The sequence below is a fragment of the Micromys minutus genome, assembly GCF_963924665.1.
Source record: "Micromys minutus genome assembly, chromosome: 16".
Classification (NCBI taxonomy): Eukaryota; Metazoa; Chordata; class Mammalia; order Rodentia; family Muridae; genus Micromys; species Micromys minutus.
Window position 1 is genome coordinate 32,693,139 of NC_137985.1, and position 15,720 is coordinate 32,708,858.

The 15,720-nt window shown below is 34.5% G+C and overlaps 2 protein-coding genes across 2 annotated transcripts in view; both read left to right on the forward strand.

Moving 5' to 3' along the window:
• The window catches only part of LOC308431189 (uncharacterized protein), a gene marked incomplete at both ends in the record, with an annotated part of 40,900 nt that extends 37,059 nt beyond the window's left edge, over positions 1-3,841 (forward strand). Inside the window, 1 exon segment of the mRNA XM_080930555.1 lies at positions 3,230-3,841. Within this exon segment, the coding sequence (XP_080786681.1) occupies positions 3,230-3,841 (612 nt within the window).
• Positions 3,842-11,869: 8,028 nt separating this feature from the next.
• Positions 11,870-12,799, forward strand: LOC308431134 (olfactory receptor 8B8-like; the record flags this gene model as incomplete). The annotated part of the gene is made up of 1 exon (XM_080930495.1): positions 11,870-12,799. The coding sequence occupies one exon, from the start codon at positions 11,870-11,872 to the stop codon at positions 12,797-12,799; it is 930 nt and encodes a 309-aa protein (XP_080786621.1).
• Positions 12,800-15,720: the final 2,921 nt, after the last annotated feature.

A 15,720-nucleotide genomic window follows, 5' to 3' on the forward strand; every position in this document is an offset into this window, starting at 1 on the left:
CTGAAAACCTCTATGAATCTTCCCCATTACAGAGTAATATTTACTGAGACCCAAGTCTTTGTTTACAGGTTGTGATCACTCACCCTTGATCTAGAAAAAAATTAACACTTATTCCCTCAACGCATGCATACTTCCCAAAAACAACCACATCCTATATGAGTCAGAAAACACAAAATATATATTAACTGGTTTCTTTGCCAAAAATTGACAAATTTTAATTTTGTATGTTTCATATTCTTTGACTCAATTTTCAATGTATTTATTTTCTTTTTTACTATCTTTACAGCCTATGCTATCAAGTGACTGACTAGGTTGGTGATGCTTACTTGACACATCTTCTGGCTGTTACCTCTTGAGTGCATTACAAGAGTGGGTCACTTGGCGGAATTTTAATTTATTTTATCCAATAACCTCAAATGCTGGGAGGACAGAGTGGGCATGTGCAACTTCTAAAATATACTGAGACAACCTGAGGGTATAGTATCTGAGCACAAAGGCACAGAGCACAGAAGTGTAAAAGTACAGAGGAAGTACGGGTGTTAGATCAGGATTAATGGGGTATTTTGAAAATCAAAGAAATAAATATATCTGGAAGAAGGACGTTCAGTTTCACTGATACATTTTCATGGCTGGACTCTGTGTGAGAGAAGAGATAGTGTCATTTGTGATAGAGGGCTGAGAATTTCATGCCATAGGTGATGGAACAAAGTTGCCCATTAGTGTCAACATGACAGGTATAAAGGAATAGAAGCTTCCTGCATCTGAAAGGTCCATGGGTGTCTCCAGTGAAGTCAACTCTCCCAGCCCACCAGAATAACAATATTCTAGTTTTTTTTTTTTTTCCTCTGAATTCCAGGATATATTATAAGAATGTGTTCTAACCTATCCCATCCGAATATTAATTATGTTAGAGGGCTAGAGAATGCCATTCAGAACTTGTCTAACCTAAATGCATACATCCACAGAGCATTAACAAATAGAAAAGAATCAAAAAAAATTAAACCTAATTTTGAGAAACACATGTAAATGTGTGTGTTATAACATTCTGTAAGAATCTTTACATCTAGTTTTAAGAAAGCCTCTGGGAAGACTCTGTGGATACAAACATTAAAAACATGGTGACAAACTGAGAAATAATCACAGCAACAGATTTCCCTGAAGACAAGAGATAGTTAGAATCTGGGAGTTGATCATTAGCTTCAGCAGGGAGCATGGTTAATCCCCAAAGAGATGGGTATTGTTGAATAAAATATCGAGTTGCCAAGAAAATATAGATGTGTAGGCATCTGAATGGCATTGCCACTTCTTCTTTTTTCTATCTGCTATGTTTCCTGGGAAGAAGCTAAAAAAGATTCTGTCTTGCTTATGATGGTTAATATGCAATTAAACCCATATAAAATGTCTAGTGTCTTATTTTAGGAGGCAAATATGATCAAAATAAAGGCCGTTTTATTTTTTCTTTAAAGAATTATGACTACAATTATGACACATAAACACATAATCAAAAGGTGTTCAGCCCACACAATTTATGAATTCTATTTAGGATCATTTTAGAATGTAAGGACACAGAGTTTTGGAGCCTAATGTCTTTGCAGAGTAAGAAGGACAAATACCAATGAAAGGACAACAAGATCTCTCACTTCAATAGGGTAAGTTCTAAAATATATCATACTAAAGTCTTAAATTTTCTTGTACAAATTTACTGTGTAAGAATCCTGAAATACATACTGTGTAGAAGGATTTGTGATGTGGAGTACTTGTTATGACTACATAAGCTTTGTGTAATGACCCAACATTGAAGCTCACTTCCATGTGCTTCTTCTCTATGTTAAGTCACACTTACTTGTGTAAATATACCTATAATAAGTTACTTTGAGGTGGATTCTATTACAAATTCACCATTCAAGTGAATATGTTACACAGTATTTTTCTAAGCTCTTTTTACTTTGAAAGATGAAACTTTCTTCCCCTTGGGCCAATTACTCTCCCACTAGCTCCAGCAACAAACACTATTTTGTCTGTTTGGGTGTGTAGAATTGTTTTTTTGACTTCACTGAGATGATGCAGTATTTCTTCTAAAGTTTTCTTTGTTTGCTTTAGTTTTCATAGTGGCTGTGTTGTCAGATGGAGTCCAAAATATTTATAGCCTCATGAGCAAGTCTAAAAGTTCAACAGACATACACAGAAAAAAGATCCTAGATGTAGAATCAGAGAAATGCTAGAGTTACATTAATATAAACTGCAGTGTCTTATTCAGTAAGCTGCATTTCCATAAACGAGGCCAATTTCTCTCTCTCTCTCTCTCTCTCTCTCTCTCTCTCTCTCTCTCTCTCTCTCTCTTTCTCTCTCTCTCTCTCTCTCTCTCTCTCTCTTTCTCTCTCTCTCTCTCTCTCTTTTCATATATATATATATATATATATATATATATATATATATATATATATATATATATATATATATATATATATATATATGAAATAATGCTCATTACTTTCAGTACGCTGAAGAGCAGTCTGGAGATAGAGAACCACAGATTACTAAAATTTTTTCCTTGATTGAAGAGTAGACAGAAGTAATAAAGAAAGGATGAGAAGAAAGAAGGGCAGTGATTTCCTGTGCATCCAATTTGAGCTTTTCAGTTAGTCAGATTATCAAAATTAGGTCACTGGTCAAAGCTGTGGTATATTAGTGATGCTTTGTACTGTAATTAACCTCTAAGATGATGTTTGAGGGAGAAAATGTTCTGTATCATGGAAGCATGAAAGGCAGGTTCAAGGATTTTAAAGTCATTTGTTTAATGACTTTAAAACAAGAAACTGACCATTTGAAAGAGAAAGTGTGTTTGTAAATTTTTCTTTAACTCAAATTTCACTTATTTTTATGTCTCTACAGATTGTCTGAGAGAAGAATGGCTTTTGAAAATGGCTCTATGGTAACTGAGTTCATTCTCTTGGGAATAACAGACCAACCTGACCTCAATATACCTCTGTTCCTACTCTTTTTTGTAGTATACCTGATAACTGTGTTGGGGAACTTGACCTTGATTATTTTAATTGTGCTAAATTCTCACCTCTACATACCCATGTATTTTTTCTTATTTAACTTGTCTTTAATTGATCTCTGTTATTCCTCTGTGATTACACCCAAAATGCTGATGAACTTTATACAAAGAAAAAATGTTATCTCTTACATGGGATGTATGACCCAGTTCTACTTCTTTTGTGCTTTTGTTATTTCTGAGTGTTATGTGCTGACTTCAATGGCCTATGATCGCTATGTGGCCATCTGCAATCCACTGTTGTACAATGTTACCTTGTCTTCTAAGGTATGTTGTTATCTGATGCTTGGTTCATATTTCATGGGATTTTCTGGTGCCATGATACACACTGGATCTGTCCTGAGACTGACATTTTGTGGTAGGAACACCATCAACCACTATTTCTGTGATCTCCTCCCTTTGCTGCAGCTCTCCTGCACCAGCACCTATGTCAATGAAATAGAGATGTTCATTGTAGGAGGTAAAGACATAATTGTTCCCACAATCATCATCTTTATATCGTACGGTTTCATCCTATCCAGCATCCTTAAAATAAAATCCACTGAAAGCAGGTCTAAAGCTTTCAGCACCTGCAGTTCCCATATGCTTGCTGTTTCTCTGTTCTTTGGATCAGGTGCTTTCATGTATCTCAAACCTACCTCAGCTCTATCCATCAATGAGGGGAAATTCTCTTCTCTTTTTTATACCACTGTGGTTCCCATGATGAACCCTTTAATTTACAGCTTGAGAAACAAAGATGTTAAAGTTGCCCTGAGAAAAACTTTGAGCAGGAGAACATTTTGATCAGAAACTGGATCTCTCTCAGCCTGTACTTAAACAATACTTTGTCTGTGTTTACTATATTATGACTATTTCTACATTTAATAATTCTGTTGTGATATATTTTATTGAGTATGTTCTACTTAAAATGTTTTCATATGATCTTTCTTTCATCTCAATTGAAATGAGATAACTGCTTTTTATCATTTTTTAAAAAATATGTCTTCTCACTTTGTACAATTGATTCTTTTATCATTTTACCTCTTTTAGAACAACACTAAGTAGCTCTTCTCTTTTGTTGTTTCTTACTATAAACGTTAGCAGAGGATATATTTAACTGTTTTGTTCATTGATTTGATTCAAGTAATATGAAATTGTCTGTATGATGATGCAGAAAACTAGCCACATTTGTCATTTCATTTTAAATCTCAAATACTCTTTGTGTCTTTGTGTGTCTGCAATATCGCTTTGTATCCTTAAATGAACAACAATATATAGATCTCTAAATTCAGTATTCTCTCTCTCTCTCTCTCTCTCTCTCTCTCTCTCTCTCTCTCTCTCTCTCTCTCTCTCTCTCTCCCTCTCTCTCTCAGAGTGAAGGAAATATGAGGATTTATTTCTAATGTGTTTCTTTAATGATGATCTATAAATTTCTTCAGCACTGTGTGTGTGAGTGTGTGTGTGTGTGTGTGTGTGTGTGTGTGAGTGTGTGTGTGTGTGAACCATATTTATTCAGTAAAACTATTTCCTGTCTTTTCATTTTTAAACAGCAGATGCATGTTTCACTGGTAAATTTAAAAATGACTGATTCAGTATGGAATTTAAATTCTTTGGACAGAAAACCTCAGAAATGTTTTAAGAGGCATTTTGATTATGTCTTTGGAAAGAATAAAAGTTACATGTATCAAGTCAAAAATAAACATACAAAAATAAAAAATCTTTCCATATAAAATTAGAAATAAAAATTATACTGAAATTGTATCTGATTTTGTGTTAATTTTTAGACCAAGATGTATATGTCTGATTATCTTATATCTCAACTAGTCAAAAAATAAAAATATTATCTATGATGAATAGATGTATGATGACTAATTATGGTAGTCAACTCGACACATTTGGGAAGAAGGAATCTCCACTGAAAAACTGCTTTTATCAAATTGATCTATGGACATATTTTTTGGTTGTATGTTCTTGATTGTACATTGAAATGGGAGAGCCAAGTCCACTGTGGGTGATTCCACTCCTAGGCAGGCATTAGGACGTGTAAGGAAGTGGGTAAATATGAACCTAGTAAATATGAGAGCAGTAAATAACATTGCTCCATATTCTCTGCTACAAGGCTACTGCAATGAGTTCCTGGTCTGAATTCCTTCAGTGATACATCAGGGCCCAAGAACTTGTAAAAAAATATGGTTTTCTAGTCCAAGATTATTTTGTTCATGGTCATTTATCATAGCAACAGTAAGCAAAATTGGATAGTAGAACAATAGAATTTTAGAGAATTATTGAAATGTGGGGATTTAGTTGTGGCAAAGTTAGTAGAGAATCACATTAACAGACAAAATAATTTGCAATTAAAACTTGCTTTAGGGAAATTTAACTTAAGGAATATAAAGAAGAACAAAATCTTACTCTCTTCTTGGAAAATATTTAGAAATAAAAGAGAAACATGTTCTGTGCGGGTAACCTTGATTTGACTTATGTTCTTCAGTAATAAACAAAGTTTAATTTATTTTTTTATTATTTTTTGCTGTTTTTTAAACATTATTTTAAAAAACAAAGATAAAGGAAAAATTTTTAAACATATTGTATAAATGTATACAAATACAATTGTGTCAGTGCTTGTCTTTTTTTTTTTTTTTTTTTTTTTTTTTTTTTTTTAAGGTTTGCTACTCTGCATTAAGGTCTTACTAGTTACAATGAGCAAAAAGTACATGTAAAACAGGGTGTAACCTGGAATTAGTCAACGTTTTCTTGGTGTGGAAGGATTGAGAATTATTATTTTTTTTATTTGTTTTGTTTTGTTTTCTTTCTTTTTTTTTTTTTTTTTTTTTTTTTTTTGAACTTCACACAGTCTGTGAGTTCTTTCTGGGGCAATCCAAGCCTCTGGAGTTAGCATTCCACTATCTGTGACTGCATATTATGTTGGTTCTTTTGTGACTGGGTTATCTCACTCAGATGATATTCTCTATATGCAACCATTTTCTTAAGAATGTGGTTAAGTTATTGTTTCTGATGGCCGAGTAGTACTCCGTTGTGTAAATGTACCACGATTTATGGATCCATTCATCTTCTGAAGGACATCTGGGTTCTTTCCAGATTTTGGCTATTATAAATAGAGCTGCTATAATCATTGTGGTGCAAGTATCTTTGTTGTATATTGGAGTGTCTCTGGGGTATATGCCCAGAAGTGGAATAGCTGGATCTTAAGGTACTACTATGTCTATTTTTCTGAGGAATCGCCAGACAAATTTTAGAATGGGTGTATCAGTTTACAACCCCTCCAACAGTTGAGAAGTGTTCCTCTTTCTCAGTAACCTCGCCAGCATCTGCTGTTATCTGAGTTTTGGACCTTGGCCAATCTGACTGGTGTGAGGTGGAATCTCAGGGTTGTTTTGATTAGCATTTCCCTGATGGCTAAGGATGTAGAGCACTTCCTCAGATGTTTCTCAGCCATTCCATATTCTTCACTCACAGTACTAACCCTTTATACCTTAATGTTGCTTTTGTCAGTATATATTATCACAAAACCAGAAAAGAAACAAGGGGAATATGACAGACCACTTATAGTTATTGTATAAGGCATAGCTAGAGTATAAAATCAAAAGTACATTGCAACTGACATTGGAACTAGTGTCTTGGGAAATTCCCTCGAATTTAGAGAGCCACTGGAATTGAGGAATAAAGAAATATCATGCTTTGGGACTGTGTGAAATTCCTCTAACCTCTACCTAACAGTTACATAAAAAAGCTACCTGACAGGTAAGATCCAGAAGCCAGGAATATAAGAATACTGCTCTAAGCTTCACACATGATTTGTCTGTCTGAGTCTGCATTTGTCTGAATCAGCTGCTGGTTGCAGGCTCTCTGGGACAGCCATGCTAGACTCCTCTCTGTAAGTATGACAGCATATTATTAAAAGTGTCAGGGATTAGTGCTTTCACACGGTCTGAGCCTCATGTTGGGCCCACTATTACTTAGCCATTGCCTCAGGCTCTGCCTTACCCCTCCATCCCTGTATTTCTTACAGATAAGATAAAATTTGGGTTGAAAGTTTTATGGGTAGGTTGGTTTTCATATTATTCCACTGGGGTTTCTGCATTGCTACAGAAAGAGGCCTCTTCAGGCTCCATATCCGTAATGATGTAGTCACAGCTAAGATCACCTCCACTGATTCTTGTGTACCTGCTTTATCCCAGGTCTCTGTCATACCCTGACTCTTATGAAAGAATAGGCAGTCGAATTGTGGCTCTGAAGGGGGTAGGAACTTCAGTAGAAGACCAACAGAATAAATTAAACTAGACCTTTAGTTCTCTCTGAAACTGACCCACCAAACAATACCATATACAGGCTGGACCTAGGCTTTCCCACTTATATTTAGCAGATGTACAGCTTCATTTTCATGTGAGTCCTGAACTGGAACATCTGTTATCCAAAATGTTCTTCTAGTTGGGCTGCCTTGTCTGGCCTCAGTGGGAGAGGATAAGGCCAGCCTCCTGGAGACTGTTATTCTATGGCAGAGGGACAACTAAGGCATGGCTATTCACTCAGAAGAGAAGAGGAGGGAGGTTGGGAATAAGGAAGGTGGGAGGGTTTGACCTGTTGGAGACAGTAAGGGAATTGTAAAATGAAAAAGAAAAAGAAAACAAAATAAAAAGTTTGTTTTCCCCTGTCTCTCCTCTTCTTCCCTCTCTATTCTTTTTCTGACCTTCTTTGTCTCCCTCCTTTCTCTGCCTTTACCCCCTTCTGCATGTCCCCTTGCTGACAATCAACTTTCTTTTATAACAGTACTGTTCTTTATCTGGTTCCCTCCCTCCTACATTATATCACTGCCTATTGTGTAAAATAAAACAGGGCCAGACAATCCAACTTGTAATAGATTCTAAAGGTTTGCCACATGTTACATCCCTAAAGTAAAACATAAGGTGGGTTCCAAAGTCTCAGGATATATTAGGTTTCTAATAATTATTTGGGGCTGCAGCTGAAGTCTTTGCATGCTTCCCGACCTCAGAGAATCATTAAGAGTAGGAAAGTTTTCACTCTTTGTTTTTTCCTAAGAAGGCAACATAAGGAGGGTTCTTAGATGTCAGCACATTCCTCAGAAGGTGAATGACCTTGTGATCCAAACACTTAATATATTTCTAAATATTCACATCTTGTTTTTAATATATTCAATACATACTTTTTATTACAAGAGTTGATGATTTGATCAATAATCAGGTAAAAGTAGTTCTTGCGAAAGTATGAGACATGAATTCAAGTACCCATCATTCACATGAGAAACCAGATGAGGTCATAGGTGTATTATATCACTCACAACTAAGAAGGTTAGATGTCAGCCAGACTTCTGATCAATTAAAGACCATTTTTCATAGAATAAAATGGCTAATGATATAGCAGGACCTGCGAGGACTTCCTATGGTCTACATGCTCTCAAACAGGACTATACCCCAACTGTGTCTGTGATACAAAGTACCTACACAACTGAGGACTGTCCTCAATATCTACAAGTAAAATTTGATAGACATTTGACCACATTCATTTACTACTTTGGAATAACAGACTTTGCATGTGGTAGAGGCCGACATATATAAACATGTACTATCTAGCGTACAAAAAAGTTGGGAGTATTAATATAGGGTTGGAACTATATTTTTCTTAAATTTTTAATTTATTTTATCTTTTTACTTTTCAGGGAGTACTGGATTTTTTGATACTTGGTATCACTGGGTTGCTCAGCTTACTTAGAACCTAACTAGGCATTCCAAGCTGGCATGAAATTCACAATTGACTGGACTGCATGTCATAATATCTGGTTTTTAAGACCATTTTTCTTCACTAGAATTTAAATAATTCTTAATCTTATCTATCAAATATACTCATATGTAGAAAGAATATTAATTGCTATATGTAACCCATGGACAATTTTTAGATGATGTAAAAGTCCAATATTGGAGCACACAAAGGTGTCCTAAAGACCAATAAATATGTCCCATCTGATTCATATAATATGAACAAAACTAAATTAAGATACCAAGGTGAGACGACCTGTACTTTTTATGCTCACAAAAATCTCATTTTTAGTCTATTACTAGCACAGGTATCATGACTGGCAGATGACAGATATGAGTAGTTGCAGTTCTCACATTTGCAGAATTTTCACGGCCAGTATTCGTTGTAGCACCACCATTATAGTTTATGCACAGGATTCAAATATGCTTATAATTTAGGATATTTTAAATCCATGATGAAGTAATAGGTCTGTAGCTTTTCTTAAACTCAAGTAATTACTTATATATGAAATTCCTTTATTTCTCTTACGTGGAGCAACATTTCATTCATAATTTAACACAGCAATCCAGAAAGTTCATGATGCATTTGCCCTCCCTAGGCTAACCCGAAGAAACATAGGCAAAAAGATATCAAATATTTTTTCCCAAATTTATATTTGTGAGGATATAAAAGCAGAGGACTCAAGTAGAGTACCTGTAACACTAGTAGACTATTATTTATAATAACTAAATCAATAATCAAGCAGTAATTAACACTCGTCAAAAATGTGAAAATACATAACAAACAGATCAATGGTGATTTTTACAGGCTGGAATGTAATGGATAATGTATTTGTGTAACATTGTCAAGGCCCTGAGATCCATCCACAGAGTAACAAACAAAAGTAATCACGTAACTAACAAAAAATGATTAAGGGAGACAATGTACACCTGCATTGTGGCTTCACTTTTGTAACTTTTACTTGGAAAGTAATAAGGCATTGGGTAAACTTTTTGAACATTATTCTTAAAACAGAAACAAAGAAACAAGTAATACATTTCTTTATGAGAAGAAAGTTCTGGAAGATGGGAGTTTAATACTGGCTCAAGTATGAAAAATGTAAAAATCCCGAAAGAGAAATTCAGGTATGATTTAATTTTTAATCCCGAAGGTTACAAAGATGTATCATGGTTGAGCATGTAAATGCACTCACTATATTCCCTGCTTATATAGATGTGATGTGCTTTTAGAAAGAGTCTGAGAATATTTTTATTTTTACCTCTCACAGGAAAAAAAATGAAATAACATCTGTCTGACTTTTATGGAGTCTTATCCAGTGGCTCATATATTTAAAAAATACTGTTTATTTTCCTTCTGACAACAGTGGTTAATATAATAGTATTATAAATTAAGAGTTATGAGTCAGAAGTCATTCTAGAATTATTTTTACACTGTCCTTTTAAAAATCAAAGAAAATAATTCCTTCAGAGCTCAATATTACCTTTGTAGGATACCTGATAATGATAATGTTTATGTACCAACAGGTTTTTTCTCTTAAACACTTGGTAAGTTTCAAAATAGATTTGTGCTAGTGCCTTTTAAGACATTTATCATTAGTGTGTAAAAATGGCTTACATGATGAGTTAGTACTTATTATGTCACATTTAAGAGGTATCCTTAAAAACTCACGTATTTAATATATGATTCTTAATTGGTTAATAATGAAAAATTTAGAGACCCAGACCTCTTTATAATGTCCTTCCCATTTAGCCATTGTATTTAACTTTCACTTCATAGGCTCCAAGAGCCATAGTTCTGTTCTGTTTCTGTCTATACTATTCTTGTAGATTGTACATAAGATTATGCAGATTTTTCCATTACATGTGGTATATTTTATCTTTACATATGGCTTCATGTTAAGAAGAATCCAAAAGAAAGGTGTTTACATAACATTCTGTCGATAAATACCATGCAAAGTAATGTTTTCATTCTTCAAACTGTTCACATTTAATATTTGATAATAGCATGAACAGTATCTATGGTTATTGGTCTAAATTTCTCATCATTTCCCCAGGTTTATACATCTTTATGGAAATAATTATGTCCTTCTTGAGCTTTCTCTAACTGGAATTTTTTGTTCTTGTGTAGCTATATACTACTAATGATATATATGTTCCCAATGTTACTCTACTTAGTATCAGTATCTACAGAGAATCATTTCAAAATACACTCCAGTAGTAACACACTGGGTGATGATTATTTGGTTGATAATATAATAAGTATCCATTGTAGTGCAATGCTGTTTATATTTTATGGGTTTTATAAGCTGTCTATATTTTTAATATGCTGTTGAAAGTTATGCTTTTGATAAACTAATAAAGTTATTGACTGTAAAAAAAAAGAAGAATATAATGATATTTGATGTATCCATTTCTCAAATATTCATTCAATCAGAAGAACACAGGTACAATTTTTGGAAAGTAGAATGCTCAGAGAGTCATTAGACATTCCACTTCATTTGACATGTCCTATTTAGCAAATTGATTCTCCATAAACAGATCTCATATTTCTTTATATTTATGAAATTTTTTTCAGAGACTAACAGTAACCTAAGCATTTCTATTTCTTATATATTTTAATTACAACAGAGTTCTTAGTATTAACTTTAGAGACTACAAACTTAGATCAGCACCAAGTTTTATAACTTCTCTCCATATTCAAAGGAAGCTGCAGGAATATAGAAAAATGGGAATAAAAATATTTTAGCCTTCTCCCCTCATTTCATCAATTTTTCTCATTGATTGATTATTTTAGCACAAAAGATCTTCATTCTCAGCAAAAGGAACAGTTCTGAATATATTTTTGAACTATATCTACCAATCCGATTCTAACAGGGGGAAATAATTGTTATTTCACTTTATGATAATGTAAAAAATGGTTTCATTTATACCAGGTTGTTCTTTGCAGACATCTCCTCTTTATACCTCAACTTTGTGGGAGAAGATATTATTAGAAGGCCAGTGAGGTTCTCCAAGGTCTCTACAAATACTTGAAAAAACAATGTCTCTGGAAAATGGCTCTTTTGTAACTGAATTTATTCTCTTTGGCTTAACAGACGAGCCTGACCTCCAAATACCACTGTTTATAATTTTTCTGGTAATGTGTTTGATAACTGCATTTGGAAATTTGACTTTGATAATTTTAATTATGCTGAATACTTACCTTCACACGCCCATGTACTTTTTCCTCTTTAACTTGTCCATCATAGACCTTGGCTATTCTTCTTTGATCATACCCAAAATGCTGTTGAACTTTATACTAGAGAAGAACATTATCTCTTACATGGGGTGCATTACCCAGTTCTACTTCTTTGGCTTTTTTGCAGTATCTGAATGTTATGTGCTGACAGCAATGGCCTATGATCGATATGTGGCCATTTGCAATCCACTCATGTATACTGTTGCCATGTCTCCAAAGATATGTTTCCATCTTATTCTTGGTTCATATTTGATGGGGTTTTCTGATGGCATGATCCACACAGTGTGTGTCCTGAGATTGACCTTCTGTGATGGAAACACCATAAATCATTATTTCTGTGACCTCCTCCCTTTGCTCCAGCTCTCCTGCACCAGCACCTATGTCAATAAGGTAGTGGTTTTTGTTGTAACAGGAAAAGACATCATCATTCCCACTGTGATGATCTTTGCCTCTTATGGCTTTATTGTCTCCAACATCCTCAAAATAAGGTCTACTTCACGCAGGTCTAAAGCCTTTAGCACTTGCAGTTCCCACATAATTGCTGTTTCTATGTTCTTTGATGCAAGTGCATTTATGTACCTCAAACCTTCTTCAGCTGATTCTATGAATGAGTCAAAGTTCTCTTCCATATTTTACAGCATTGTGGGTCCTATGTTGAACCCTCTAATATACAGCTTGAGAAACAAATATGTCAAAGTTGGTTTGAAGAAAACGCTGAGAAGAATGTTTTAATCAGAAGCTAATTTTATTATAGATACAACAGTCTATTTTGTGCATCTCTAGTGTTAGCTTTATTTCATTGTAATTGCATAATATAAAGATAAAAGTTGGATATTGAATTATTTGCAATTTTATAGTAGGCTACCTTTAAAAGATAATTACATTTTATCATCATTACTTTCTCTAAAAACCAAATTACATGTAGTTACTTTTGGTAATTATACTTACAGATTATCAACAAACAATGATTCTGGTATTTATACTTCATTGCAACTTGTAGAAGACCAATTTTATTTGTTACTTGAAATAGTTGCTTAATATCATATTCATTCTGTTCTTCAGTCTTTCTTCAATGGGTGAAAAAATATCTCTTTTAGATATCTATATTGAATAGACACATGCTGTTCTATAATGACTTTTAAAACACCTACATCACATGTATAAATACTCTGTATTAAACATGCATTAGGCAGGTGTATGATATTTATAAATATAAGTCAATATATTTACATATTTCCATTATATGGATAGTTTAACTAGGCTAAGGTAAGTTATTAACAGTTTAGAAAATGATGCAAGGACCCTAATCAGAGGATAAATCCTCAGGCATTTGATTTCATCACTACCATTCTTTCTCAACACCCAAATTTCTAATGATATTACTGAATTAGAATATGAGGCAACATGTCAGCCTTGAGATTCATGTGTTGTGTGCTGCATGCTCTCTAGATTCATTGGGCTTTTGTTCCATCATCATTTCCTTCTTATAAAAATTTAATAATGTATTTTTTGGGAAAAGAAGACATCTGTGTGGCAGTAGGTGTTTAGCTTAAATAAGAATCTGTGGTCTCATACAAAATGGTTCTGAAATACTTTGGGGGACTTTGGGTTTAGTCAGCAGGGTTTTGATAGAGAGTAGATTGCACAAAATTTACTTTCTATGAAAGAAAACACAATTACAAGATAAAGAGTGGTTTGTGGGAACCAAAGTATGGAAAGCAACCTGTAAGTGCAAATTCTTGAAGATAAAAAGTTGAAATATCTTCTAAATTTTATATTTTACAGCTTCATTATTTAACTGAAAGAATTTGAATGTACTGATAACTTCATCTGGTCTAAGTAACAAATGGGAACAGCTTAGAGTGACCTATGTCATGCCTCTTAATTTTGACACCCAAACAGTCTCTGGTTGAGCACAGTTTCTGGTTTAATCCCACACCACTGATATTTTATATAGCAATAGGATAAGACCATTAAGGTACAGGTAGCAGCTTTTCTCATTTCTATTTCTTTTAATATTTTGGATTGTTTTCCAAGTATAAATGTCTTGGTAATGATGCACTGATGAAACACACTAGCCTACTAGGTTGGACCAGGGTATGAAATATTTTAGCTAGCAAATAAGAATTTCTAAACCAAATGTGGAGTCTTTGAGTAAATGAAAGTCTTTATTCCATTTGTAATGTCAGTACATTTTTGTGTCAACTTGAAACAAGCTAGAGTCATTTCGAATGAAGAAACCTCAACTAAAAAATTGCCTTCAATAGACTGGCTGGTTGACAAACCTGTTGGAAACTTATTTTCTTATGGACTGATGATTAATGTGGAAAGGTATAGTTTACCATGGGCAGTGCCATCCTTTTGTCTATTGGAAAGTGGTTCTTGGTGGTATAAGAAATTAGGCCATGAGGAGCAAGTCAGTAAGTAGTGATATTCTATGATCTCTGCTTCAGCTTCTTCCTCCAGATTTCTTCCCTTCCTTTCAGTAATGTATTGTTATCTGGAAGTATAAGATTAAAAAAAAATAACCTTTCCTGACTAAATTATTTATTTATATTTTTGGTTATTTTGCTTATTTAGATTTCAAATGATATCCCACTACCTGGTTTTTCTCTGATAACACCCCACTATATACCCTCTCTTGTCTCAACAAAGGTGCTCCCTGTCCGTCTATTCACTCCTGCACAACTCCCTATGGTTCCTTTATGCTGGAGGATCAAGCCTTCACAGGATCCAGGGCTTCTCTTCCCATTGATGTCACACAAATTCATCTTTAGCCACATATACAGCTGGAGCCATGGGGCCCTCCATTTGTATTCTTTGGATTGTGGTTTAGTCCCTGGGAGCTCTGGGGCTTCTGGTTAGTTGATGTTGTTTCTCCCATGGACTTGCAAATCCCTTCTGCCCCTTCGGTCATTCACCCAATTCTTCCCTTGTGGTTCCTGTGCTCAGTCCGATGTTTGCCTGTAAGCATTTAAATCTACATTGGTAAGGCGATGGCAGAGCCTCTCAGGAGACATCTACATCAGGTTCCTGTCAATAAGTACTACATAGCATCAGCAAATATCTGGGTTTGGTGGCTGCACATGGGATGAACCCCTAGGTGGGGCAGTCCCTGGAAGGTCTCTCTGTGAGTAGTCTCTGCTCCACTTCTTGTCCTTTTATTGCTTTTAGACAAGAGTAATTTTGGATTAAATTTTATGAAGGGTGGGTAGCCCCATCCATAAATGAGGGGGTATGCCTAACCTCTGTGTATGGTCCCTACAGGCTCTCTCTACACATGGCTGGTAATTTCAGCCAATGTCATCTAAGTTGTGTCCCAAGAGCTTCTTATTTTCAGGGAGTTTCTGGTGGTGAGCCCCAGTTCTCAATCCCCATTGCCACATACTTCTGTTTGGTTTCTGGAGAGGGGAGGGAAAGAAAAAAAAAGAGAAAGGGTGATTAGGTGTTGGAGGAGACAGGCAACATGAATTGAAATACATTTTAAAGGCTTAATTTTATCATTTTCCTCTTCATTTTCTCCTTCCAAACTCCTCTAATATATTCCCTCTTGTTCTTTCTGATTTCAACTTATTACTTTGGAATCTTTGATATAATATATATATATTATATATATATATTATATATATATATATATATATATATATATATAA